Source organism: Alternaria ventricosa (genome assembly GCF_023758065.1).
Source record: "Alternaria ventricosa strain BMP 2768 chromosome Unknown scaffold_5, whole genome shotgun sequence".
Classification (NCBI taxonomy): domain Eukaryota; kingdom Fungi; phylum Ascomycota; class Dothideomycetes; order Pleosporales; family Pleosporaceae; genus Alternaria; species Alternaria ventricosa.
In genome coordinates this window covers 1,414,771-1,441,047 of record NW_026055685.1, presented here as the reverse complement: position 1 = coordinate 1,441,047, position 26,277 = coordinate 1,414,771, and the positions used below count along the sequence as shown (strand labels likewise).

Here is a 26,277-nt window from a genome sequence, read left to right as displayed (position 1 = left end):
AGGAAAGGACTGGTCGGGACTCGCAACTACCCCGAACGTCGACTTGATCACGTGAGCCGGTGGTCTATACCACCTGGGCAGCCATGGAGGTCAGCAATAATGACAACAACATTCCGACGTCGTCATAAACGGAGGCGCAATGTTATGGCGATGGTTTCGGGTCGTCAAAGAGTTCGATCTGACGTAAAGACAGCATCGCGATGGCGGGTCAGCGATGTTTAAGCCGGGAGCATACGTAGTTGTGCATCCACCCTGATAGTCTTTTGGAACAAATAGCAATATATGCCTGAGCCTACTTCTTGACGCTTCTCTTTCTTATCTCATTGATACTCACAACCAAGATACCCATCACACCCGCCTTTTCATAATGCCGCTCTACTACACAGACACCACGCCTACGAACGGTATTCCGGACATGAACGGCGTGCCTTCTGATGCTCCTCCACGACCAAAATCCGATGACCTCTCGAATGCGATAGCGATAGTTGGAATCAGCTGCAAGTTCGGAGGGTCAGCATCCAACCTCGATGGTCTATGGCACACATTATCCAGCGGCGAAAGCTGCTGGTCGCCAGTTCCCAAGAGCCGCTTCGACATTAGCAAGACATCGCATCCCGACTCTCAGCAGACAGATAGTGTAAGTGTCCTCAAGAACCTCAAAACCATGGGTAGTAGCTGATTATCCACCTGAAGCTTCATGTAAAGGGCGGCTTCTTCATCGAGGAAGATTTGACCGAGTTCGATGCGCCATTCTTCAACCTTACGGCGGAGGTCGCGAAGTCCATGGACCCACAGCTGAGGATAATGTTGGAAGGAGTATACAATGCGACTGAGAGTGGTAAGCTAGCAAACCGTTCCCACGATGTGTGATCCGGCCAAAGCTAACACAATGACAGCTGGAATTCCCATCGAGAAGCTTTCCGGCTCGAACACCTCCGTATATTCTGCAACCTTCGGCAGAGACTATGCCGAGATGTTGATGAAAGATGCGGACTCAATGCCCACATCTCTCGTCACTGGAAACGGTCCAGCCATGTTCGCCAACCGTGTTTCACATTTCTACAACCTGATGGGACCCAGTGTCACCGTCGACACGGGATGTTCAGGTGGTCTAGTAGCCCTGCACATGGGTGTCAACAGCATCCGGAATGAAGAGTCGGAAGTTTCCATCATTGGAGCCTCCAACGCAATATTGAACCAAGACTTCTACATCGCCATCTCGAATCTGGGTCTTCTACACGAAGATGGGAAGTGTTATTCCATGGATCATCGTTTCGGTGGTTACGGCAGGGGCGAGGGCATGGCCGTGTTGGTTTTGAAGAAGTATTCCGCGGCAGTCAGGGATGGCGACCACATCCACGCTTTGATCCGCGAGTCTGCTGTCAACCAGGACGGCAGAACCGGAACGATAACGTCTCCCTCCATGGACGCGCAACAGCAGCTCATCAAGCAATGCTATAGCCGGGCAGGAATCGACCTCTCATCAACAGGCTACGTCGAAGCCCACGGTACAGGGACCGGGGGTGACGCTATTGAAGCCGAAGCCTTAGCATTGACCTTCGGCAACTCAAGAGAGAAGTTTGACCCAATCTGGGTCGGCTCTGTCAAGAGCAACATTGGCCACACTGAACCTGTTAGCGGGCTAGCAGCAGTCATCAAAGCAGCTCTCATACTACGCCACAAGCAAATACCTGCAAATCCTACCTTCGAGAAAGCCAATCCGAACATACCACTAGAGGATTGGAAACTTCAGGTACCGACAGAGCTGACGCCATGGCCAAAGGACAAGCCGTTCAGGGTATCTGTCAACAACTTTGGTTATGGTGGAACCAATGCACATGTTATCCTCGATGCGCCCCCGAGCCCTGGCGAACAACGTCGCTTCGCACTCCAGAATGGCAACGGCGAGATCTCCAATGGACATGCCAGCACTAATGGACATGCCGACACCAACGGGCACCCAAGTACCAATGGCCATGCCCTCAGCAATGGCCATGCGAGCAATAGCATTGACCAACCTTCCGGCAGCTCTACCGAACCGTCATCTTTGGTCTACATGCTGAGCGCCAAAGAAGAGGGTGGCGCCGTCACACGGTGCAAAGACCTAGCGACGTACATCCGCAACGCTCTGCAGGAAGGGAACGCCCCAGCACCCAACGATCTGGCCTACACGCTTTCCGAGCGCAGATCGAGGTTTCCATGGACCGTCGCCGTCAAGGCCCACAGTCTGGAGCAACTAGCCGACCTCCTCGAAGACACCCGCTTGAAGCCGACCCGCGCATCGTCTGCGCCAGTCCGCATAGGCTTCGTCTTCAACGGTCAAGGTGCGCAATGGTACGCTATGGGCCGCGAGCTCATGACCTCATCTGAGGTGTTCAGCTCATCCATCGATCAAGCTGAGGCCCACTTGCAAGAATTTGGTGCGCTTTGGTCGTTGAGAGAAGAGCTATCGCGTGATGTGAAGACTACCAACGTCGCAGAGATTGAGCTTAGTCAACCGCTCAGTGTCGTTGTTCAGCTGTGCTTGGTTGACTTGCTGCGGTCCTGGAATGTTATTCCTTCCGCTGTCGTCAGTCACTCGAGTGGTGAGATTGCGGCAGCATACGCGGCGGGCATTCTTTCGTTCAAGGAAGCTGTTGGCGTCGTATATCACCGTGGACGACTTGCCAAGAAGTACCAGAAGATTACAAAGCTATCGGGCGGCATGATGGCTGTTGGTCTCGGTGCCGAAGAAGTCCGGGAGTACCTGACTGATCTCTCTTCGGATGGTAAAGTGGTAGTCGCTTGTGTCAACAGCCCATCCAGTGTTACGATCTCTGGTGACATGGATGCTCTGGAAGAAGTCGCAGACCGTTTGGCAGACGATGATGTCTTCGCAAGGAAGCTGAAGGTTCCTCTCGCCTACCACTCTCATCACATGGAGCATATGGCGGAAGAGTACCAGAGTTGCCTCGAAGAACTTCTAGGACCGATCGTAGAAGGCGAGCTCGACGTCGTCTTTGCGTCTCCAGTAACCGGTGACATTGTCACTTCGCGTTCGACTTTCGAGGCCGCACACTGGGTGCGCAATCTCACCAGTCCCGTTCTGTTTTCCAACGCGTTGGAAGCATTGGTATTTGGAGCGACAAAGCCTGAGGGTGAAGCGCCAACACCGAATCATCAGGTCTCCGTCTTCCTAGAAATTGGGGCGCACGACACCTTGTCAGGTCCCGTCAGACAAACGCTCGGCGAGACACGCATGCCGTATCTTTCCTGTCTGAAGCGGCCTTTGAATGCGATTGACACTGTGCAAGACGTCGTCTGTGCCCTTGTGGCGCGAGGCTACCCTGTCCACCTCACAACAGTGAACAGACCCCAATCGAACATCTCACACCAGTCAAAGTATATCCATAACCTTCCGGAATATCCCTGGAACCATCAGACCTCCTACAAGATCGAGCCAAGGGCTTCCGAAGAGCATCGATACAAGCGCTTCAAGCCCCATGAGTTGCTTGGCAGGGCTATTCCTGGCTCAAACCCTCTGACCCCAACCTGGCGCAACTTTCTCCGTTCGAATGACATTCCCTGGCTAGTCGACCATCAACTAGAGTCAAGTGTGGTCCTTCCTGGCGCGGGATATGTGTCAATGGCCATCGAAGCAATGCGTCTTCTCAAGAGCAAGCCTGACCAAGAGGTACCTCAGTTGCAGTATCATTTGCGAGATGTAGACATCATCAATGCTCTCATCATACCACAAACGTCGAGTGCCTCGAACAGGGGAATAGAGATCCAGTTCTCACTCCGTCCCTGCAGCGACAAGGACCTGGACAACGCCGATTGGTACGAATTTGAGTTGTGGTCGGTCAGTGCCAAGCACGCTTGGATACAGCACTGCAAGGGCTGCATCACACCTAGACCAGACCACGGCGTGCATTTACTAGAGGATGCCAGAGCTTCTCTTGGCCCTGTACTGTCTCACCAGAAGCACACCAAGGAGATCGAGCCCGAGACGCTCTACCAAATTTTGCGAGATTCGGGCTTCCACCACGGACCAACATTTCAGAACATTGTTGGGAGTCGTGTTCTTCGTGAACGATCGGAAACCGAATTCTCTGTCGCTCCAGCGGCCTTTGAACGCGAACAGCAATACGTAGTACACCCAACGACACTGGACTCGATTTTCCAATGCTGTTACGCGACCCTACCCGCCGATCTCACGAAGGATGCAATGTTCATACCTCGCTCGATTCGGAAGGTGATCGTGCCGTCCCAGCTCGGTACACATGCGGACCAGCGGTTACTCGCAAGCCTGGACTGCCTGTCATCAGGCGCCAAAGGTTCAATTTTCACCGGTTCAGTGTTTCCCACAGGAGATGATGCGCACCAAACGGGATCGTTCGAGATGCAAAACTTCCGTCTCCAGCGTGTTACCCAGGCGGCCACGAGTGCGCAAGATGCGAAGTCAGCGCATCCTGCGATCCATTCCAAGAGCCGATGGGAACTCGACGTCCACTATGCTATCCCAGATGATATCAAAGACTCGATGAGGATTCCCTTAACCCAGTCTGAACTAGACTTTGCAAGGGACATCCGCGAGATATCTTACCACCATATTGCCAAAACTCTGGAGCAACTGGGACCCAAGGCTGACGACCAATGGACTTGGTATCACAAGAGGTTCTACGAGTGGATGAACTCCATCATCCTGACAGCCGACAAAGGTATCCTAATGTCAGGGAGCGACGAATGGTCCACGAGAGACAGAGCTTCGATCGAGGAACTTTGTAATCGAGTGGCCCAAACCAATGCGTCCGGAGAGTTGGTCCAGCGCGTCGGAAGCCACCTGTGTGACATCGTGCAAGGCAAGTTGACACCTTTGGAGTTGATGATGGAAGACGGACTGTTGAATCGCTACTACGAACAGCTACCGCAGCTTTGCAACGGCTCTTATAAGCATCTCCGAAAGATTGTCGACCTTTACTCTGTTGTGAAATCCGGAGCCAAAGTCATTGAGATTGGTGGCAGAACTGGCGGAGCAACATCCGTTGTTTTGGACGCTTTAGCTGCGCGATCAGAGCAAGACTCAGGCACTTCGCTGCTGGGTCATTACGACTTTACGGACATCTCTTCAGGGTTCTTTGGCGCAGCAAAGACCAAATTTGCCACTTGGGAAGACAAGATGAACTACTCCAAGCTCGACATTGAGCAAGATCCGATCGAGCAGGGTTTCGTAGCCCATAGTTACGATCTTGTAGTTGCTTCACATGTGCTCCATGCGACACCGAGCCTGGAGCGCACCTTGTCGAACGTAAGAAAGCTGCTGCGACCAGGAGGCCAGCTCGTCTTGCTCGAAGGAAGCCAGGATTCGCTCGACGTCCAGTTAATCTTTGGAACCGTTGAGAGATGGTGGTTGAGCGAAGAGCCTGAGCGCCAAACATGCCCTTACGTCAACCTGGGAGTATGGGATAAGGCTCTGAAAGCAGCAGGCTTCTCTGGCGTCGAGTTCGAGATTGGGGACTGCGAGAACCCTGAAGTCCAGTTTACCAGCACCATCTTGTCGCACGCCAAAACCCCGGATCCATTGTATCCGTCTTCAATATCCATTGTTGTACCGTCAGCTTCGGAACCTCAAGCTTGGTTGGATCAAGTATCAGGAACCGTGCAGCACGTTACTGGTTCAGCTCCCTCGGTGGAGACTTTCGATGAAGTTGAGGCAGACAGTGACCGTCTGCTCATCATGGCGCTCGACCTTAGCACACCTTTCATCGATACCATGGATCGCCATGCATTTGAAAAGCTCCGAAGTCTCCTTCTTCACTCCAAGGGCATTCTTTGGCTGAGCTTTGGTGGAGCTGTCGACGATGAAGATCCACGCTTTGCCCAAGTGACTGGTCTCTTGAGAACTCTGCGACGCGAAGATCCAAGCACACGATACGTTCGCTTGGCATGCGAGCCACCCCAACAATCATTGCCAACCGAGACCACCCTGATGCTTGCGCATGTGTTCAAGCAGAGCTTTGACTACAGCTCATCTGAGAACATCAACATTGATTGGGAATATTGCGCCAAAGGCCAGAACCTGTACGTTCCCCGCATCTATCCGGACTTTGAACAAGATCGGGCTGTCAGCGGAGGCGCAAAACCTCTTCAGCTGCAGGAGTTTAGCTACTCTGGCAAATCTCTCGTCCTACAACCATCAGGCAGCGGTGCATCTGGCGCAGAGTCCTGCTTTGTGGATACATCTGATGCGGCGGATGATCTGCCGAGTGGGTTTGTTGAGATCGAACCGAAAGCCTTTGGGCTGAACATTGTAGGGGCGAGTGAGGAGAACGAGTCGGTTGCGCATGAGAGCAGTGGTATCATTAGGAACCTTGGCCCAGACACACGAGACTCTGGACTTCGCGTTGGAGATCGAGTGTGCGGCATCTTCAAAGGACCTATCAACAACGCCGGTCGCGCTCACTGGACCAGCGTCGTCAAGGTTTCCGACAAGCTTACATGGGAGGAAGCCGCGTCCACCCCGTATGCATATTCGACCGCATGCTTAGCCCTGCGCGACATCGCAAGACTTCAGAAGCATGAGCGAGTGCTGTTACACTTTGGTACGGCAGGTGTGGGCCAGGCTGCTCTCGCACTGGCCGAGAACATCGGAGCCGAGATCTTCGTCACTTGCGGAACAGACGAAGAGCGTCAAGTTCTGCTGGAAGAATACACCATCGCTCCCAGCCATATCCTGCAGGATGAAGCAGCCTCTCTCGTGTCTGCTATCATGTCTCAGACAAACAGCGAGGGAGTTGATGTGACGCTGAGCTCAGTTACTGGGCCGTTGCTCAAGGCATCCTGGGAGTGCACTGCACCGTTTGGTCGCTTTGTGCAGATCGGTAAGGCTGATACCGAGAAGTCAAAGCATCTTGACATGTCGCCCTTTGGCCGCGGAGTGTCCATGACTGGTCTTGATACCCTCCAGTACAGCGAGATGAGAGGCGCCATGTTCCACAGGGCATTGGCGAATTCCATCGAATTGTTGCAGCACAAAGAAGCGAGACCCGCGACACCAATCAAGGTTTTCAAGCTGGCCGAGATCCATGAAGCGCTCCAGTATGTCCGAGGTGGGAGCTACATGGGTAGTGCTGTGATTCTGCCACAGCCAGGTGACGAGGTTCATGTCGTCCCGAAGGCTGAAACGTCGCTTGGCCTAGACGCTCCAGACTCTACCTTCATGATCGTTGGAGGTCTTGGAGGGATTGGACTTGCCACTGCTTCGTGGATGTTGGAACAGGGGGTCAAGAACCTGTTGATCGTCTCCCGCAATGCTGTAGCTCATCCGAAGGGGTTGGCGTTGGTTGAACAAGGTCAAGACCACGGTTGCAACGTCTATCTTCGCAACTGCGACATTGCCGACGAAGGAGCGGTCTGTAGTCTCCTCGCAGACGTGAAGGCAGAGTTACCTCCGATCCGTGGAGTTCTTCAAATTGCTGCAATCCTTGACGACACTGTCTTTGAAAGCATGACTTTCGAGCAGTGGCAGAAGGCCATTGGCCCCAAGGTCACCGGCACCTGGGCCCTCCACAACAATCTGCCTGACCTCCAATTCTTCATCACGACCTCTTCCGCCACTGCAGTCCTTGGCAACGTGTCACAGAGTAACTATACCGCTGGCGGTACGTTCCAGGACGCGATTGCTCGATACCGCACTGCCCTTGGCCTACCCGCCGTGACAATAGATCTTGGTCCTATTGACGATGTCGGATTAGTCGCACAAGGTGGAGATGTGGTGAAGAAGCGCGTGGAGAAGGCCCTTGGCATGAAATGTCTTCCGATTGCCCACGTATTGCGACTATTCGAGGATGCAATCAGGAACCCAAATCGACGCCGGCCCGAAAACAGTCAGATTGTTACGTGTATCACTGGATACAGCAAATTGGTTGACGACCCAGCGGTGAAGAACGACCGTCGATTGGGAACCCTGCGACTGGGCGATGACACCACGACAGAAGCCTCAGCTCAGGGACAGTCCGAATCCTCCAAGAACATCGATGGATTGGTATCTCAGTTATCGGCACTGTCGGCGGGTGACAACAAAGCGAAGGAGATCGTCAAGGACCTGCTAGTAGCCAAGGTTGCGGACTTGTTCAATCTGGAGACGAGCGCTATCGACACCGCTGATGCGCTCACAAGTATCGGAGTCGATTCCCTGGTTGCTGTGGACTTCCGGAACTGGTTGGGTAGCGTTGTCAAAGCTAAAGTCAGTATCTTCGAGATTCTGCAAACACCGTCGCTCAGCGAGTTCGCTAGCTTGGTCGCGGAAAGGAAAGGGTAGACGCAAAGCATTTGTTTTCAGACTGGATCGCGCGTAGAACTGGGGCGTTCATGGTGTTGTACGAATATTCTTGCATATTATGATTAGCTAGTTATTCAATCACTTACGATCTGAGAATCGGGCCCTCATCATGCGCGTCACGTGTCGATTGTAAATTTCCGAATTGCTCGAGTCCCCATCTTATCCAGGAAGAATGCGCGTATGTCGGGCGGAATGCACCTCAATCGCGCGATGTCATGCTGCTGGTGCGTGTCGGGACGGGGGGACAAAGTTTCGCGTCTGGGGGCGCGTGTCATAGCGGCGTGGTGCTTGGCGGGGCGATGCCGGACGTTGAACTCGCTTCCCCGACGACTTTTTTTGAGAGCGGGTATCGTTTGGCATCTTATCTCTAGCTCCCGTTCTTCACTGCTCGGTACCGCAATTGCCTTGCGCTGTTGCTCCCTCTCATACCTGTCAATTGCACATTCCTCCTTTGCTCGAAATCTTCGACCATGACGCCATCACCCTCCGAAGCCGCCGCAAAGGTTGCGCAAGTCGCTGCCGGCACCAACTCGTCCGCAAAGGTGTACAAGAGGGAGTCCAACACAGCTAGGGTCTTGGGTGCAGGTACATTGGCCATTCTGGAGTCAACATAGCATATCTGACACGAGCAGGATGTGCGGGAATCGCAGAGCTCATGGTCTTCCACCCGGTCGACACCACGGCGAAGCGGTTGATGAGCAACATTGGCAAGGTGCGACATGTGGACCATACAATACCCTGACGGCCTCTGACTCGAACACATGTAGATTGAGAACGCAGCACATCTGAACAAGGTCGTCTTCAGAGACGCAGCCGGTGCCTCGGTCTCTGGGCGATTCCTCTCACTGTTCCCTGGTCTTGGATATGCCGCCGCATACAAGGTGCGTTGAAAAGTGCAAGCACATAAGAACTCCGACTGACGACGATAGATCCTTCAACGAGTATACAAGTTTGGTGGACAGCCCTTCGTACGCGACTACCTCGCCCACAACCACGGTGACAGCTTCGACCGCGCATTCGGCAAGGGCAACGGCAAGGCTATCATGCACGCGACTGCCGGTTCCATAATCGGTATCGGTGAGATTGTCCTCCTGCCATTGGATGTTCTCAAGATCAAGCGACAAACCAACCCTGAGGCTTTTCGAGGCCGTGGGCTGTTCAAGATCATCTCCGACGAAGGGCTCGGGCTGTACCGTGGTTGGGGATGGACGGCAGCACGTAACGCTCCAGGATCATTCGCAGTATGTACACCACTCTGCTGACAGCTGTCCGAATACTAACACCCCCCAGCTCTTCGGTGGATCCGCTGTCGCCAAGGAGTACTTCTACAAACTCACCGACTACAACTCGGCATCATGGTCGCAAAACTTTGTCGCCTCCATCGCCGGAGCCAGCGCATCGCTCGTCGTCTCTGCCCCTCTCGATGTCATCAAAACGCGTATCCAGAACAGGAACTTTGAGAACCCCGAGAGCGGCTTCAGGATCGTGTCCAACATGATGAAGCACGAGGGTCCCACTTCCTTCTTCAAGGGACTGACGCCCAAGCTGCTCATGACCGGACCCAAGCTCGTCTTCTCCTTCTGGTTGGCCCAAACACTGATCCCTGCTTTCGGCAAAATAATGTAATATGTAGCGATGAACTTGTCCTGATGTCTGTACTATATGGGGGTTTCGGGTTACGGTGCTTTAGAGCTGGCAGGTTGGGCTACGTCAAAGGCAACGACGTACGACGGACCGCACACTGCTGCAAACGAATGACACATTCTCCATTCCATGATAAGCAGGGTGAAGGCTACCCATAATCGATGGCGGTGATGCGTGCCATGGCTGGGTGACTGGGGCGGTGGACCCTGGCGGCTGTCACGTGGGTGCACTGATGGCACCCACCTGGCACTGTACAGATGATGCGTGATCTGCGAGTGTCTTGCACTGGCAACAAGACAAACCAGAGCCATACGTCAGACAGCGTACGGGCGTCTCACTGGACAAAGTTAGGCGGCAGATAAGCGGGCGTGAATGTGATGTTGATGGCGCGACAAGCTACGGCAACTTGTGACCACGGATTTGGGCCTGGCTGAATGCCAAGCTATTCACATCTGGTATCCGCGCATTGCACCCCATCACCCTCTACTTAACACCGTCCGCCTCGACGACCCGCGATACCCCACAACGACTGCCTCTGACCACCCCCAACTTACATCTCTTAGTCTCTTCCCTCTTTCCACCCCCGCAACACCGCCATCATGAACCCTGAGTGGTACGTAACCTCCGCGCGACGCCCACCGCCACAGGCCGGGGAACAGCGCCGCCAAATCTGGGGTGCGACTATGCTAACGTGAAGACTCGCAGAGTTACTTTTTCCCATCGACGACAGCCCTGGTGCTGCCCGTCTTGCCATGCAAGGCTCCCGCTGACGGCTCGCTTCCCCAGATACGACTACCTCTTCAAGCTCCTCCTCATCGGTGACTCTGGTGTCGGAAAGTCGTGCCTGCTCCTCCGTTTCGCCGACGACACATACACTGAGAGCTACATCTCGACGATCGGTGTCGACTTTGTGCGTTGTCCCACGCACCTGCAGCCCAGGTCGGCGATGATCTAACAAGCACCAGAAAATCCGAACGATCGAACTCGATGGCAAGACGGTGAAGCTACAGATTGTACGTACCCTGTAGAATGCAGCGTCTGGGCGTGAGTGCTGACAGTCATCGCAGTGGGATACCGCTGGCCAGGAACGCTTCCGAACCATCACATCCTCGTACTACCGCGGCGCCCACGGCATCTGCGTCGTCTACGATGTCACCGACATGGACTCTTTCAACAACGTAAAGCAGTGGCTGCAGGAGATTGACCGATACGCAACCGAGGGCGTCAACAAGCTGTTGGTGGGCAACAAGTCCGATATGGCGGACAAGAAGGTTGTCGAGTACACCGTAGCAAAGGTACCGTCATCTCACTAACCCCAGAGGATGCACGCCATCTAACAGCTCAAATAGGAGTTCGCAGACAGCCTCGGCATCCCCTTCCTCGAGACCTCCGCAAAGAGCGCCACCAACGTCGAGCAAGCTTTCCTTACCATGGCCCGCCAGATCAAGGAGCGCATGGGTACCACAACCGCCAACACCAAGCCCACAGTCCCCATCGGCCAGGGACAGGGTGTCCAAAACGGATCTGGCGGTGGTTGCTGCTAGAGAGAGAGGAAGAGTTGTTATGTGTCGGAGAACGGATCGGTGTCTACGGAAGAGCAATGCACGGCGTGGGTGTTGAGCTCCCGCCTTCACGCCATGCGAGGATTGGTGCAGTACTACGATAATGCTCACTGATACATGACCGCCATGTCTCCCATTCGTCACCATCTCCACGTTTCCATCCCGAAGTTGTGTGCCAGCATGGCGACATCCGATCGCATAGAATGGGGGCTCTCGTTTGGATTTCTGGGATGTGCTGGTGTCTGCATTACAATTTGTGGTGGCCACTAGGTCTCTTTCCTTCGGTGTCTCAGGTGTTCTTTAATATGGGCAATCAGACTTCATCTCCTAGATCTTTGATGCTTGTTCCACAAACACAAACTTGCGCTTAAGTGATGTGAAGACGCCAGCTCAGCCACCATACGGCTGATGAGAAGTATTTATCAATAAGTTAGGTGCTAACATCCTACTTATCAAGATCGTTGCGCAATATTTTTGACAACTGACTCGCCCTTGACGCGCCCTTTGACATCTATGGATGCCGAGTGTCCTTCGCTCCTTCCCGCATCCGGTAGAATGCAGGCGCTGACGTATGACGCGAAACTCGACTAGGCCCCAGGCCTCCAGGCAGCACTAAACACTCCGGTCCGTCATAGCTTCGCAAAAGCAGTCATAACACGAGCCTCTTCTCTTCTTTTTCGTTCTTTGACCCTTCTAGCCTTCCCAATGCCTTAGAGTGCTGGTGTACCAACCCCACCACGCTCATAATACCCACCCTACCCTGAACCTCGGAGCATGTCTGTTCGTGATGCGCCTGTCAAAGCGGCACAATGGCTCGGCCGCGAACTGGGACTCGCGACAATGAAGCACGCTGGAAAAGACGTCTACATCCTCATTCTGGCACGGTACATCCGCCTTTTTGCCTACGGGAGCGTAGCACTTATCCTCGCACTCTTCTTCCAAGAGCAAGGGTTCTCAGACGAACAAATCGGACTCTTCATGTCATTGACGTTGCTGGGCGATGTAGTCATCAGCCTCCTCCTCACACTTGTCGCGGATACGCTAGGACGGCGCCGAACATTACTCCTTGGGGCCGTCTCTATGGCAATATCCGGCGCTGTTTTCGCAACAACAAGTAACTATGTGGCTTTGCTTCTAGCAGCCATCATCGGTGTCATCAGTCCTAGTGGGAACGAGATCGGTCCGTTCAGAGCTGTGGAGGAGTCGACGTTAGCGCACCTGGTAGCCGAGGACAAGAGGTCGGACGTGTACACTTGGTATGTCGTCTTGGCTGTACTGGGCACGTCAACGGGGTTGGCAGTTGGTGGTGTTGCGGTCGACAACTTACAGGCTATCGAGGGTTGGACGGATCTGGATGCGTATCGCGCCATCTTCTGGATTTACACTGGTGTCGGGTGTGTCAAGGCTCTGATGACTCTCTTTTTGAGTCAAATGTGCGAACATAGCGACTGGAACGATGAACGGAACAAATCTCCTGCATCAGCTGAGACCGAGCCGTTGCTGAACGGTGATGAGCAAGAGAACCAAGATACTGCAACTCAAGATGCAGCCCCCAAGAAGCCTAAGAAGTTTTGGCATTCACTAAGCAAGATCTCCAAGTCGAGTCGCGTTGTCCTCATCAAACTGTGCAGCTTGTTCTTCCTGGATTCTCTAGGCTCGGGAATGGTTCCCTTCAGTCTCATCAACTACTACATGGAGCGGAAATTTGATCTGCCAAAAGGGAAGCTGGGTGGCATCATGTCTGCAACATGGTAAGTGCATATTCAACCAAATCGTATCCTAAATCACATACTCATGAATATACAGGTTCGTGTCGACGCTAGGCAACGTGTTCGCCTCAAGCCTGGCCAAACGTCTCGGATTGATCCAAGCAATGGTCTTCACTCATCTGCCTTCTTCTATATTCCTCGCGCTACTGCCTGTGCCATCGGGACTAGCGTTAACCATCTGCCTACTCGTTGGCCGCTCTGTGCTCAACTCTATGGATCAGGCACCTCGATCAGCCTTTCTCTCGATTGTGGTCTTACCAGAAGAGCGAACAGCCGTTATGGGCGTAGTCAACATACTCAAGACACTATCCCAAAGTAGCGGCCCGAGTCTAACCGGAGTACTTGCCGGCAATGATCATTTCTGGGTTGCTTTCGTTGCAGCTGGTAGTTTGAAGGCGACGTACGATTTGCTACTTCTCGCGTTCTTTGGTGGGAGAGTACAGCCGCGGAGTGAGGAACCAGAAGCGATTAGTGGTGTAGAGGAGGATGAGACTATTGATGAGCCCGCGAATGGACACAGGACTACTTGATGTACCTCGAATGGAATTGACGGAAAGAACAAGAAAATGCAGCTAGATCCCATCTTGAGCCATGTTCAACCGAGTTTACAGTTTCTATCATCTCAACGTGCCGTTCGACGCTACACCGCCAGGTACGGGTGAACGCCAAAGGCGCTACCTCGGCAGACTTCTTCTTGGGCTCACTTGAACGATTCCTTGTGTACACTGGCAACAACCTCCGACATCACAGCTATCAGCAATTCACTACGGCGCGGTCGCTATTGCCGATTTTCGGTGTGGCTGATCCTAGTGTATACCTAGACATACATACTCTAGTAGCCCAGCTCAACGGTCAGCTTGTCGGCCACCGCTCCGATCGTGAACGCCCACGCTCTGGCCAAGGGCAGGCCAGCTGGGCATGCACCAGGCGTGCCACGAGACCATGTGAGCGAAGAATTACCCGAGCCACCAGCATCCGTCTCTGTCTTCCTAACCCATAGCAAGAAGGTCGCATATGGGACGACCCAATCACGTCCGCGCACGGCCGCAGGAGATGAAAGCTCCACCTGTCTGCACGCGACCCAGACCCTGGCTTGCATGGTTCGCCGCTACAGCCACGCTTACCCGAAAGCCATGCTAGACCCCGCAAAATTTTATGCTTAAAGACCGCCTCATGTCCTACCACCCAATGTCACGGTAGCAGTTTCCCCGGATTTCTCTTTACTTTCGTCCTGGTTCGAGAGTGTGTGGAGCAGCGTTGCAGCACCCCACTATCGTTCCCAAAGCAGCCCTGGTCGGATCGCCCATCGGCCCGATCTTCCTCCGGTTTGGAAAGAGAGAGTCGACAAGAAGAGCAGTCATGGCGGAAGAGAAGGATATTCAGCCTACTACCGCGCCCCCATTCGAGCATTATGGGGAGACTGAGGAGTCCGATCACAAGCGCGCTGCTAACAAGCTTGTTGGCGATGCGCGGCTTGCTACGGAAAATGAGCGCAAGATGACGCTGATGCAGGGTATCAAACTCTATCCCAAGGCGATTGGATGGTCTGTCCTTATCAGCACGTGTATCGTCATGGAAGGCTACGATGTCTGCCTGCTGAACAACTTCTTCGGGTTCCCGCAGTTCAAACAAAAGTACGGCGAGCAGCTTCCGGACGGGTCTTGGGAGATTCCTGCGCCATGGCAAGCTGGACTGTCGAACGGAGTTATCGTGGGCGAGATCATCGGTCTTTTCCTCAATGGATGGATCAGTGAGGCTATCGGATACCGCTACACTGTCATGGGGTGCTTGCTTCTGATCATTGGGTTCACCACCATCTTCTTCACGGCTCAGACGGTGGTGCACTTGCTGATTGCGGAGATCCTCTGTGGTATCCCGTGGGGTGTCTTCCAGACACTTACTATCACATACGCTTGCGAGGTCTGCCCTGTTGCTCTGCGCGGATACTGTAAGTTTACAAAAATCTACTCCCATGAACACAAGCTTACACTGATCAGTAACTACCTACGTCAACTTCTGCTGGGGTCTCGGCCAAGTCATCGGTATTGGCGTTATCCGCTCCATGGTCGACCGACCAGATGAGTGGTCCTACCGCATCCCATACGCTCTCCAATGGATGTGGCCTGTCCCCCTCATCATCGGTGTCTTCCTAGCACCCGAGTCGCCATGGTGGCTCGTTCGCAAAGGACGAATTGAAGATGCGAAGAAATCCCTGCTCCGACTCACCAGCCTGGACCGAGAAACCGATTTCGATGCCGACGAAACGGTAGCCATGATGGTGCACACGACTGCGCTCGAAGAGAAGATCACGCAAGGAGCCAGCTACTGGGACTGCTTCAAGGGTACTGATTTGCGTCGTACTGAGATTGTCTGCATGGCCTGGGCGATGCAGAATTTGAGTGGAAACGCTTTCTCGGGTTACTCTTCCTACTTCCTCCAACAGGCCGGTCTACCCGCATCGACTTCGTATGACTTCGCAATGGGTCAGTACGGTATCAACATGGCCGGTGTCTTTGGCGCTTGGTACCTCATGAAAGTCGGTTTCGGACGTCGAACACTCTACCTGGGTGGTCTCTGTGGACTGTGCGCTATGCTGTTCGTCATGGGTTTCCTTGGCCTTGTACCAGCCTCCCAGCGCGAGACGGGCGCCATGGCTACCGGAGCCATGATGATCGTATGGGCTATGTTCTACCAGTTGACCGTCGGCACCGTATGCTACTCCCTCGTTGCCGAGCTATCCACCCGCCGCCTCGCCATCAAGACCGTGGTACTCGGCCGCAACCTATACAACGTAATCGGCATCATCACCTCCGTCCTCACGCCCTACATGCTCAACCCCGGAGCCTGGAACTGGTACGTCCCTCCCTCTCTCCCTTCCTCTCCTTCTTCCCTCTGCTAACCACACCCCAGGGGCAACTACGCCGGATTCTTCTGGGCCGGCTCCTGCTTCCTAAGTATCGTCTACACCTACTTCCGCCTGCCCGAACCCAAGGGCCGCTCCTTCGCTGAACTCGATCTCCTCTTCGAGAAGCGCATCAGCGCGCGCAAGTTTGCAAGCACGACTGTCGATGTGTTTGAGGACAGCCATATCCAGGGGACTGCTGCTTTTGATCGCTATGAAGAGAAAGTTGATGCTGCTGTGAGAACTGAATCTGTTGCTGTTGGTGTTTCGAAGGTTTAATGACATGAAGATTTAGGGTGCGTAGGTAGTGAGTGGAGGGATGTGCATGAGGGGTTGATAGGGTCGTTTGGTATCACTTTAATCGAACTTCTTATCACGATTTGTTTCACTCTGCGACTTGCTTCGTGTGGTGGAGCAATGCAATGCAATGCACACGCGTGCGTCTTCTTCTCTATGCAGTATAGCTCTCAGATGAGCTACTGGGATCCCTGTCATGTAAGGGTGCTACGAGGGCGGAACCTTGTGCCGCGGACGTGCATATCCTCCGTCTGTTATCATCTCCCCGCAGTATCCTTCAACGAACTCTCCTTACCTCCATCAGCCATGTCGTCCACAGAATGGCCGTTCGAACGCGTCTTGCCCGACGGTTCCGTCGAATTCGAAGGGATCGGAGTCAAGTGTAAATTCAACGAGGAGTTCAGCTCACGAACAAAGTACGGTCCATAAACTCCAACCTCGGTCGCTATCTCTGCTAATCGCAAAAAAAACGTGTAGATGCATCGCCTCCCCTTTACGACGCAAAGAAGCAGTGGAAGCGGCAATCAGAGCAAGAAAATCCTGTCAAGCACTGACCACCAAGATCCACGCTTCATTACCGCTCGAGCTCCGCAACATGGTATATGCGTATATCGTTGGGCCGAAAGCCCAACCTTGTGAGCTGGATGGTAAGCGTCATGTATACGGCAGCAAAGTGCGCATCGGAAGATTCGATTCGAACTGGTGGGTGAACGAAGAAGAATGCGCACATGTGCAGCCCAAATCCTGGGCTATGGACCCTGCATACTTTGGAACGCAGGTCGCGCAAGAGCTCGCCGAAGTGTATTACACCACCAACACTTTCTACATCACGTCGGATGAGAATATGAGCAAGTTGTTCCAAGCAGACCCTTTCGCACTTGGCATAAAGCCATACGAGCTCATCCTCAAGTTCACGCTTATGCTCAACTTCTACGAAACCAAACTAGAGAGCGAGGATGAACTGATGGCTATGCACAAGAACCTCCAGTTGCTCCAGCTTTTGCCTACAAAGCGAAACCACGAGATTTGCATTCGCCTTGAGACATCATTCCATCCGTCAGGGAACAAGCCCTATTCTTATTCAATGGAGGACAGCCGGGTCATGCTCAATATTCTTGAGTTGCTGAGGCAGCCTGTGTATGACCTGTTGCATAGAGGCAAAGCGATTCGAATCTTCCAAGCAAATCTCGACCACATGGATCCTACGAGTTCGAGGAAGATCAGTGATGTCTCTGTGAGATACTTGATCAACCCCAAGAAAGGGGGCGGGTAGATTGTGGCCAAAGGGGCATTTTTTCAGTATGACAGAGGAGGAGTGGCATAAGGTACGTGGATTGGTTAGCGCAATACTTATCTGTGAGGCATGTTCCTGACAGATCATAGGAGAAAGAAGAGAACAGTGGTGGAGATCCGAGAGGGCATTTTATCTATCGTGCGCCTGCTGCGGAGGACGCGCAGGAAGCAAACAACGCAGCCGACGACGAGAGCGATGACGAAGGCCCCGGCATACCATACCTTCGCGGTTTTGACTTTAAGCGACATTTTGCACTCGACGCCGAAGCCACGCTCAAGGTGCGCGAAGCCCTGAGAACGCGGTGGCACGAACCGGATGCTTTGACTGGGTTCAAATATAGCAGGCACGGTGTACACAACAAGGACTTTGAAGGGCCATTTGGATGGGAGGACAAATTGTGTCGCTGGTGGCGACGAGATGCTTAACCCAACTTGACTGGATGATTTTGCGCCGGACACTTCGTGGCGTTTATGCGAAGTAGGGGTTTCCATGCGGAAACTATGGTTGTTGGTACTGACCCTCGCATGAAGTCCATCTTTCCATTGTCCGCGGAGCGTCGACGATGGAAAGCGAACGTCACGTTATATCAAATCGATAGAAGTGCAGATTTATGAGAAGGCAACTACTGGTATCCTCAGCAATTATCTACATATTGTCTACGCGAGCAATGCGAAGAGCAGATACGTCTTCTTCGCGTAGTCTGCCGCGTTCTTCCTCAGCCTGGTCATAGCGACCTCGTCCAACTCTACCGTATTGGTTTTCTGTACCAGCGCGGTGAGTTTGGCGTCTGCACCCGTGTCACCAACGAAGCGTTGGATGTAGAGAAGATCGAAAAGCAGTTGTTTGACTCTCTGTTCTCTTGCTTCGCTGTGGCTTGGGGATGGCGGGGTGACGTCTGCTTTCTCGCTATCGTCCGTGGTTTTGGAGTCTTCGACTCTCTCTTCCTCTTTGTCTTCGTCTTTCTTCTCGACAGAAGGGCTTTGTTCTTTCGTAGGCGCGCTAATGGCGCCGAGATGCTCCTGAACCGTTTTGACTACTTCGGCGGCGACACTACTTTTCAGTACCTCGACGCTGCCAGGTGCCCATACATCACTACCCAGCGCGCCCATGTCTTTGTTCAGACCTCGCAGGAATCTAAATGCGCTGGGTGACGGCTGGCTCGGTAGTGGTGGGTGTCCTTCCCACAGGATGTGGCTGTTCGTCTTCACTTTGAGTGAGCCTTCAAGTGATGTCTTGTATGCTTCTACACTCGGTTGCGTCACGCACAAAGCCAGTGTCGTATGCAAAGGTTGAAGAATCTCTGACGTAAAGGGTGACGCAAGAGGTGTGGCTTTATCTTGGAGGCGTAACCGCGGTATGCGATCGCCGATCTCCCTGACTACGCGCAGCATGAAAGTGGCCTTTTGTGTTGATTGCTCACCATCAGACTTCTTCACGATAGTATTGAAGCTCTGGCTTAGGTTTTGCATGGCTTCGCTCAAGGCTTCCTGGGTCGCTTCCTCGAGCAGTTTTGGATCGTCATCGCTGAGGAGCGCTTGCTTCGAATCGCCAAGCTCATCGTCGGATTCGTCGTCCACATCGTCTGCGAAGGTATCGTCCCATCGCGCTTCCTTCATGCTCTTGACGATGCCCTTGACTTCCAGGATAGACTCCATCCACTTGTCAAAGGCAGAAGTTACGCTGATTACAGACTCATCGCGCCCTTGGTAGGTGTTGAGGATAGCGGATTTGAAGTTTTGTGCCCCGTTGCTCAGATCAGAGGCCTTGGTAGTGGTATCCCATAGCGAAGGTGCCACGACCTTGTCTGTTGAAGCCACCGTGTCCAGTCGAGTCGTCAGTTCGGTAATGACAGTTTGAAGCCCATGTGTGCGCGATCGCACTATACCCTCAAGCTTGTCGTTCATCGTGTCTCGTAGATCGTCTAGAACGTTGGCCGACTTGACACCCGCCATTCGCGAGCCAGACAATATCCAGGTCTCGATCAGCTCTTGCCTCAAGTCTGCAACCTCTTTGAGTCGTTCTTCGCCCTCTAGTGCCTTTTGCACACCCTTGAGGAAAGCGGCAATAGCGTCCTTTGACCATCGGTGCATTATCCGCTCTGCTTCCGGCCGCTGCAATTCGTCATGTCTCGGCCATGGCGTGTAGTTCCGTGCCTCATCGCCTAACCACCGATCATGTACATCGAGGTTCAGCTCGTAGAGACCGCGGACGTCGGGGTCCTGGATCAATGGCTGCGCCTTTAGCTTTGCTAGAGCCTCTGCCAAGCGCCGTGGAAAGACGGTTTGTGTATCGAGGCAAGTCTGAATGCACAGCTTGAGCGCGCTAATGCCATGCTTCGCAAGCTCATCGCCTCCTGCCCTCAGCTCGCTGTTCATTTTGTCCAATCGCATCTTATGGAAATGGTGTAGGACATCGGTCGGGGTGGAGCTCGTCGCGAGCGCGTAGGCACACATGCTTTCGAGCAGGCTGGCTGTTTCGCCGTTCGTGTTCGAGAGGCGCTTGTCAATCCTCCTAAGAAGCTTCCGCCGTACCGACAGCAGTCTCTCCCACAGCTGATTGACAATGGGCGCCTTGTTGTCGGATTGACTGAGCGACTTGTGGAGTAGTCTTGAGATGACCAGGACTTTCGCAATGAGCAGATATGATCCTTCTCTTTTCATGAGGCGCGTCATGACCACAGGCGCGTTGCGCATGACTGCGAGCTGGGCCGCGAATGTATAGCGCTCCGCATCTATTGCCCGTCAACCCACTGTCCCTTGCGCATGCATTGTTGTAGACTGACCGCGACTTCGTGTATGCGTATCCATCTTTCCCGCGTTGTTTGTGATCTTGTCCAGGCCCCGCGAATTGCAGCTCTGCCCTACTCTTGAAAGCCTACTTTCCACCTGCTCCATGCGCACTTCCATATCGATGATCGTACCGGCCGTGTCGAGGAGACTGCGATAGCTTGCCCTGCAGTTCTGTCAGCCTCTTCCATCTCTATCCACTTGTTGGCCTGGCATTTCGTACCCGACAAGCGACCGTAGCTTTTCTCGATTGTCGTCGGCATTGTTGCGGAGCTGCTGTTCAAGCTTGCGGACGATGGGAATGGGGTATTGGAACGCGTCCTCCCACGTCTGAAAGGTTCGTGGGTCTGGCGTTTCGGTCGCCATTGGCGTCGGGTACTGGAAGGCGCGTGTTGGCGTCGCAATGCTACACGTAGAGGTACGCGGCGATGCTACGTCTCCCCACTAATCGCGTGCTTAGTCATCGCGCCTACCCATCACACAATTGCCAACTGGAACAGTTGACTGATTTGCGAAGGTAGTACATGATCAAAGAAGGGGCTTTGAACATAATCGTTGTGTAAAATACATGATGGCATTGGTGTTGAAACCAAGAAACTCTATCTCTATACTATCTCAAAACATGGTATCACAGGTTAAGCTCAAATGACTCCGCCCATCCTAACTCCTACCAAACGAATCATTCTCCATCTGGAATAAAGCCTGCCGTATCACCTGTGGCATTCCGTCGTCTGAGCTCGCGTTCAACAGCCCTCAACATGAGCTGCGCATCGTCGAGCGTCAATTCCTCTCCACCCCTCATGCTCGCCAACAGCTCCGCAAATTCCGGGTCATCAGGCTCGATGATCTCAACCCTTCTGCCCTTTTTCTTTGGTTTTGGTGGTGGCAAGGGCATGAAAGCCCTATTTGTGCTGCCGAACTTGGCAATCATCTCCTCAAATTCACCTTGTGGGGTGCTCTGGCTTGTGACAGCCCCGCCAGCACCGATGCGCCAGACGTCTTCTTTGTCGTCCTCCTGGTCGTCGTCGATCTTGATAGCAGTACGGATGACGACGTTGAAGTCGCCGCCTCCTCCGACGTCAAGATACCCGAGAACACCAGAGTATATGCCTCGTCTCACACCACTCTCCACATTGTGAAGGATTTCGCATGAGCGTTTCTTGGGCGCTCCAGTCATACTTCCTGGTGGCAGACTCTCGACGAAAGCGTCGAACCCTAGGTATGGAACAGAATGTTTGGTCGGCTTTTTGGAAGCGTACTCCACAGGGTCTTCCCAATCTTCAGGGGTGGTGGGCTTGTAGATTCCGCTGGGTACTGCGTCGACGACTGAAACTAGTTGCCACAATGTTTCGTATTCCTCGACTTCCATGAGCTGGCTCACTCGGACGTTCTCGGAGCCGTAGACGCCGTGAAGTTGGTGGCGAGTAAGATCGACGATCATGAGATTTTCTGCGCGTTCCTTAGACGATGAGAGGATGTCATGGGCCATCTCGTTAGTGACACCTGGCTTCTTCTGCACTGTTCCTTTGATCGGCCGGCATTGTGCAGTTTGCGATCGGTCCCAGCTTATGTACCGCTCTGGTGAGGAGCACAAAATATGTACGTTATGCATCCTCATGTAGGCGCTGAATGGCGCTGGGTTCTGACCAGTCAGACGTTTGTAGAGGTTCCAGGAATGTTCGTTGTCCTCCGAGTGAGATATTCTGCACGCTGTTGGCTTGCGAGCGCGGACCTCGTTGCGAGTCGTGAGACACAACTCGTAGCTCTGGCCGTCTGCTATCGAGTCTTTGCAGGCACTGACTTTATCGCAGTAGTCGTCTTGGCCAACTGTGAGCTGATGACACGACTCAATGTACTGGTGCATGGTGCCGTGCGTCTCGAAAGGATCGACCTGTCTCATTGCGGCAGAATTCGGGGTAGTCTCTCGTGATTTGAAGCCTGCATGCTCATACAGTCTCTCTATGGTGTTGATAACCCAATCTTGGTCACAGGGACCGCGGATACTTTGAACATAGATCTTTTTGATCTGGTGGTCGAAAACAATACTCCTTGTTATGTAGGCGAAGCAGATGTCCGGATATGAGGCTTCTTCGTGGCCCTGAACGTCAATTGTTTCTAGGCCAGCCTCGTAAGATGCATATCCCATTAAACCTCCCCAGAAAGGAGCCCATGTTGAACCCTGTGGCGGAGTCGAGGGCTGGAGGCTCTTCATGACTTCTCGTACGTAGGGCCAAGGGTCGGCTACGGTCCAGTCTGTATGCACTTGGTCTTTACCATCTCTGAGCTCCATTCTGCGGGTGCCAGCGTAGTAATGAAGGCGCAGAGTCTCTTCTGGGATGACGACACCAATAATGCTGTACCTGCCTGTTCCCACAGCCATGGGCACGAGGTTCGATTGCAGTCCTGACTCCAACACTATGGCTTCGCCTCTTGATAACTCGAAGAGTTCACAGGCATCCGCAACGGTAAGTCGTCCACTTCCCGTGGTCGCACAATGCACAGTGCTCGGTGGTAGATCCGGTAATGACTGCCCGTCCCCGTGCGCAATGAGCGAAGCTAGCTCAAACGGTGTGATTGTGTCGCTATCAAGCTTTGCGACGAAATCGGTGTAAGAGCGTTTGGTCTGTTTCTTCGTGCCGTAGATCCCCAATTCTCGTCGGAAATCATCAGCAGTCATCGGCAAAGACGGCACGTTAGATGTGAGACCATGGTTGGGGACGTTCCTGAACACACGCTTCCGGTTCCAGGCTTGGGCGTCCTCCCACCAATTCCGGATGATGCGCTTGCCCTCGTCGTTTGTACATATCGACTCTGGATGAAATTGGACTCCCCAGAACGGCTTCTGCAGATGTTTGACGCCCATGAGAACGGCACCGTTGAGATCGCTATCAAAATCCCACGCCAACGGCTCCAACTGGGGACAGGTCTCGGTGGGTTCCCAAAGCTGTGCAGGATACCGCACAGCGCGCTTGTTCTGTATGGGGTGATCGAGTTTGACTTGTAAAGAGTGGTACTGCGTTGCTAACAGACTCTCCACACCTCGGAAAATTGACTGACTCTTGTGTAGGACGGCCGTTATGATACCGTGCTTGGGTTCCGCGAGCCGTTCGATATCGGCTCCAAATGCAAGGCATAGCGACTGGAACCCGAGACATATACCGAGCACTGGGATGGTTTGCTCATCCCGAAGTTTCCAGAGTTCCTTCATTAGACCAACATCGTCGTCACATTTTGCCCAGCCAGGTCCCGGCCCTGCGATGACCGCATCAAAGCTCTTCAAATAGTCGGTAAACGCTGTGAACTCCCCAGAGGCTGATGGCTTCGCAAGGATAGGATCATCGATGAAGATTTTGATGATTTCCGCGTCTACATTCTGCTCGACCAGCGCGACAATGTTGTTGGAAAAAGAGTCGTAGGCGTCCAGGCAGAGTATCCTTGGGCGCTGAGTCAGAACGGCAGGCGCCATCGCTTTGGTCACGGATCCGAAGCCCGGGACGATCGGGCAGTGCGTGGGATGTTTCTACAACAGATTCTGATATTGAATCTTCAAGAGAGTCAGACCGGACGTCCAAGCGACAGCCAGGTGTTGTATCGCGGTTGGTGAAAAGTTGAAGAGGTGATAGGGCTGAAATCTTATCCCGCGATAACTCCGGCGATTCGCCGGTGCAAGTGCGGAACCGTGGATCGGGATCGTAGGAGCACCTTGGCTGTGATTGAGTAGATGGAAGGCTGACAGTAGGAGAGCGGTGAGAGCGATGGCAAAGCGATGAGAGTGTGACAATGGACGATAACGATCTCATGCCAGGACGCCACCTGGTTAGGGTCAATAGGCCCCAGATGCAGGGTCCAACGGAAGCAGCCGCTTAGCTGCTCGACGCATCTGAGGTGTGCATGTCCTCGAAAAGGAAAGCAACCTTCGCTAATGCTGTTTCACCCAGTCGATCGACCTCTCGCCACCTCCTTAAAACCCCGCGCCATGTTCTAGAAGTCGGAGGTGTGTCGCAGCCATCCCACGCGCGCTGAAGTAGCCCTACGAAGTCGAACCTCTTTGTCTTCACAGGCGCCAGGAAAGTGTTTCCTGGACGATATACAATGTAATTTTCGGTATAGTCTCTACTCCAGTCTGACGCTCTCTATCTACGGATCAAATATCAGAATGCTACAAGATACACTTTAGGCAATGATGGCATCGGACGTGGTCACGCCTCGGCATGCTAGAGCGGGCATCGCGCTTGGGCCATGTCGTCATGTCGAGATTCTTTCGCTGCGCTCCCACGGCGCGAGACCACGACATCTTATTGAAGACGGCCAAGCCCTATAGACGCCATGTCCTGGCTCAAACGGCGAGCAGGGCCCTTGATAGTACTCGGGACCTCAGCCATTGGCGGCGCTGCCTATCGCTTCACGAAATCTGCCGACCCCTCCGACGCATCGTTGAACCCGCATACCTTCACGCCGTACACGCTTGTAGACAAGCAGCCCGTCTCGTCGACCAGCGCAATATTCACATTGCGCAATAGCAATGGCGTCTCAGATACGGAAAGTGTGAAGGAGGTGTGGAAGCGCAGCATCTGGAGTGTCCAGATTAAGCAGCCACAGCTACAGATTGCGCGCGCATACACACCGCTGCCGCCTTTGCCACCAGACGTCCATAAGAACGGCGAGAATGAGCCTGAGGATATGAGGCTGCTCATACGGCAAGAACAGGGAGGCGAGGTCTCGACCTACCTGCACCGACTACCCGAACAATCCACCGTCGAGCTACGAGGACCGAACACCGAACTTGAGCTTCCGCGCGATATCATTGAGGTTGTCTTCCTGGCAGGCGGGACCGGTATAGCACCCGCGATGCAGGTTGCGCAAGCCCTAGGAAGAAGGACTGGAAGCCGGATGCACATACTATGGGCGAATAGGCGGCGTGAAGAATGTGTAGGTGGCGTCAGCGACGACAGAGGCAGTACCACATCTGCACTAGATCGAGTAGGCTGGTGGCAGAGCTTCTTCGGTTCCAGCGAGTCTGTTGCAGCTGCACCACTTGCAGAGGACTCATCTACCGCGCCCAAGGGCATTATAGTGAGGGAACTGGATGCACTCAAGAAGCGGAGCGAAGCCACGAAGGGCGAGGGCCTCCGTGTCAACTACTACGTCGACGACGAGAAGACATTCATACAGCCGACCGAAATCGAGAAGAAGATACAAAGGCAACGAGCAGAGAGCGGCTCAAGGTTGATCATAGTATCAGGCCCAGATGGATTCATCGAGCATTGGGCAGGCAAGAAGCTCTGGGCCAACGGGCGAGAGGTACAAGGACCATTGGGCGGTCAACTAGGAAGAATGCAATTAGGTGAGTGGAAAGTAATTAAGCTGTAAGATAATGTACGTTTACCACGATATCCATCTTCTTCACTCTCACACTCTCTATGCGCCTACCATCTTATTTCTAGTGCAATTCAACATACTCCGCGGACCTTGACATCGGTGTTTCTCTGAGTCCGTAACTGCGCATATATGCAAGCCGGGAATAGTGCAGCCATCACTTGCCTAAATAGCGGCTAGACATTATGCAACAAGCGCGGCCTCATGGATGAATTCCGCGCGCTGAATAATTCCACAATCGGCGCATTTCGATCATTGCTTACCAGATCCCTGTCTCATCAATTCGAAACTCACATAGCATCTTTTCTATCAATTGCTCTTTGCGCT

The 26,277-nt window shown here is 53.4% G+C and overlaps 10 protein-coding genes across 10 annotated transcripts; 8 read left to right on the top strand and 2 right to left on the bottom strand.

Moving 5' to 3' along the window:
• Positions 1–367: 367 nt before the first annotated feature.
• On the top strand, positions 368–8,299 carry J4E93_003849 (Type I Iterative PKS; the record flags this gene model as incomplete). The annotated part of the gene is made up of 3 exons (XM_049341779.1): positions 368–637; positions 676–838; positions 897–8,299. 3 exons carry the CDS (start codon positions 368–370, stop codon positions 8,297–8,299), a joined length of 7,836 nt encoding a protein of 2,611 aa, XP_049201284.1.
• Positions 8,300–8,790: 491 nt separating this feature from the next.
• Positions 8,791–9,946, top strand: J4E93_003848 (uncharacterized protein; the record flags this gene model as incomplete). The annotated part of the gene is made up of 5 exons (XM_049341778.1): positions 8,791–8,905; positions 8,953–9,032; positions 9,088–9,201; positions 9,250–9,561; positions 9,611–9,946. 5 exons carry the CDS (start codon positions 8,791–8,793, stop codon positions 9,944–9,946), a joined length of 957 nt encoding a protein of 318 aa, XP_049201283.1.
• A 701-nt stretch (positions 9,947–10,647) lies between these two features.
• Positions 10,648–11,508, top strand: YPT1 (GTP-binding protein of the rab; the record flags this gene model as incomplete). The annotated part of the gene is made up of 4 exons (XM_049341777.1): positions 10,648–10,655; positions 10,975–10,981; positions 11,032–11,259; positions 11,314–11,508. 4 exons carry the CDS (start codon positions 10,648–10,650, stop codon positions 11,506–11,508), a joined length of 438 nt encoding a protein of 145 aa, XP_049201282.1.
• A 792-nt stretch (positions 11,509–12,300) lies between these two features.
• On the top strand, positions 12,301–13,825 carry J4E93_003846 (uncharacterized protein; the record flags this gene model as incomplete). The annotated part of the gene is made up of 2 exons (XM_049341776.1): positions 12,301–13,277; positions 13,333–13,825. 2 exons carry the CDS (start codon positions 12,301–12,303, stop codon positions 13,823–13,825), a joined length of 1,470 nt encoding a protein of 489 aa, XP_049201281.1.
• An 829-nt stretch (positions 13,826–14,654) lies between these two features.
• J4E93_003845 (uncharacterized protein) lies at positions 14,655–16,476 on the top strand (the record flags this gene model as incomplete). The annotated part of the gene is made up of 3 exons (XM_049341775.1): positions 14,655–15,243; positions 15,293–16,148; positions 16,206–16,476. 3 exons carry the CDS (start codon positions 14,655–14,657, stop codon positions 16,474–16,476), a joined length of 1,716 nt encoding a protein of 571 aa, XP_049201280.1.
• Positions 16,477–16,800: 324 nt separating this feature from the next.
• Positions 16,801–17,767, top strand: J4E93_003844 (uncharacterized protein; the record flags this gene model as incomplete). Its single annotated transcript, XM_049341774.1, has 2 exons — positions 16,801–16,910; positions 16,972–17,767. 2 exons carry the CDS (start codon positions 16,801–16,803, stop codon positions 17,765–17,767), a joined length of 906 nt encoding a protein of 301 aa, XP_049201279.1.
• A 28-nt stretch (positions 17,768–17,795) lies between these two features.
• On the top strand, positions 17,796–18,213 carry J4E93_003843 (uncharacterized protein; the record flags this gene model as incomplete). The annotated part of the gene is made up of 2 exons (XM_049341773.1): positions 17,796–17,819; positions 17,878–18,213. The coding sequence occupies 2 exons, from the start codon at positions 17,796–17,798 to the stop codon at positions 18,211–18,213; spliced, it is 360 nt and encodes a 119-aa protein (XP_049201278.1).
• Positions 18,214–18,444: 231 nt separating this feature from the next.
• J4E93_003842 (uncharacterized protein) lies at positions 18,445–20,940 on the bottom strand (the record flags this gene model as incomplete). The annotated part of the gene is made up of 3 exons (XM_049341772.1): positions 18,445–20,519; positions 20,571–20,740; positions 20,798–20,940. 3 exons carry the CDS (start codon positions 20,938–20,940, stop codon positions 18,445–18,447), a joined length of 2,388 nt encoding a protein of 795 aa, XP_049201277.1.
• Positions 20,941–21,253: 313 nt separating this feature from the next.
• On the bottom strand, positions 21,254–24,040 carry J4E93_003841 (uncharacterized protein; the record flags this gene model as incomplete). The annotated part of the gene is made up of 1 exon (XM_049341771.1): positions 21,254–24,040. The coding sequence occupies one exon, from the start codon at positions 24,038–24,040 to the stop codon at positions 21,254–21,256; it is 2,787 nt and encodes a 928-aa protein (XP_049201276.1).
• Positions 24,041–24,900: 860 nt separating this feature from the next.
• Positions 24,901–25,944, top strand: J4E93_003840 (uncharacterized protein; the record flags this gene model as incomplete). The annotated part of the gene is made up of 1 exon (XM_049341770.1): positions 24,901–25,944. The coding sequence occupies one exon, from the start codon at positions 24,901–24,903 to the stop codon at positions 25,942–25,944; it is 1,044 nt and encodes a 347-aa protein (XP_049201275.1).
• Positions 25,945–26,277: the final 333 nt, after the last annotated feature.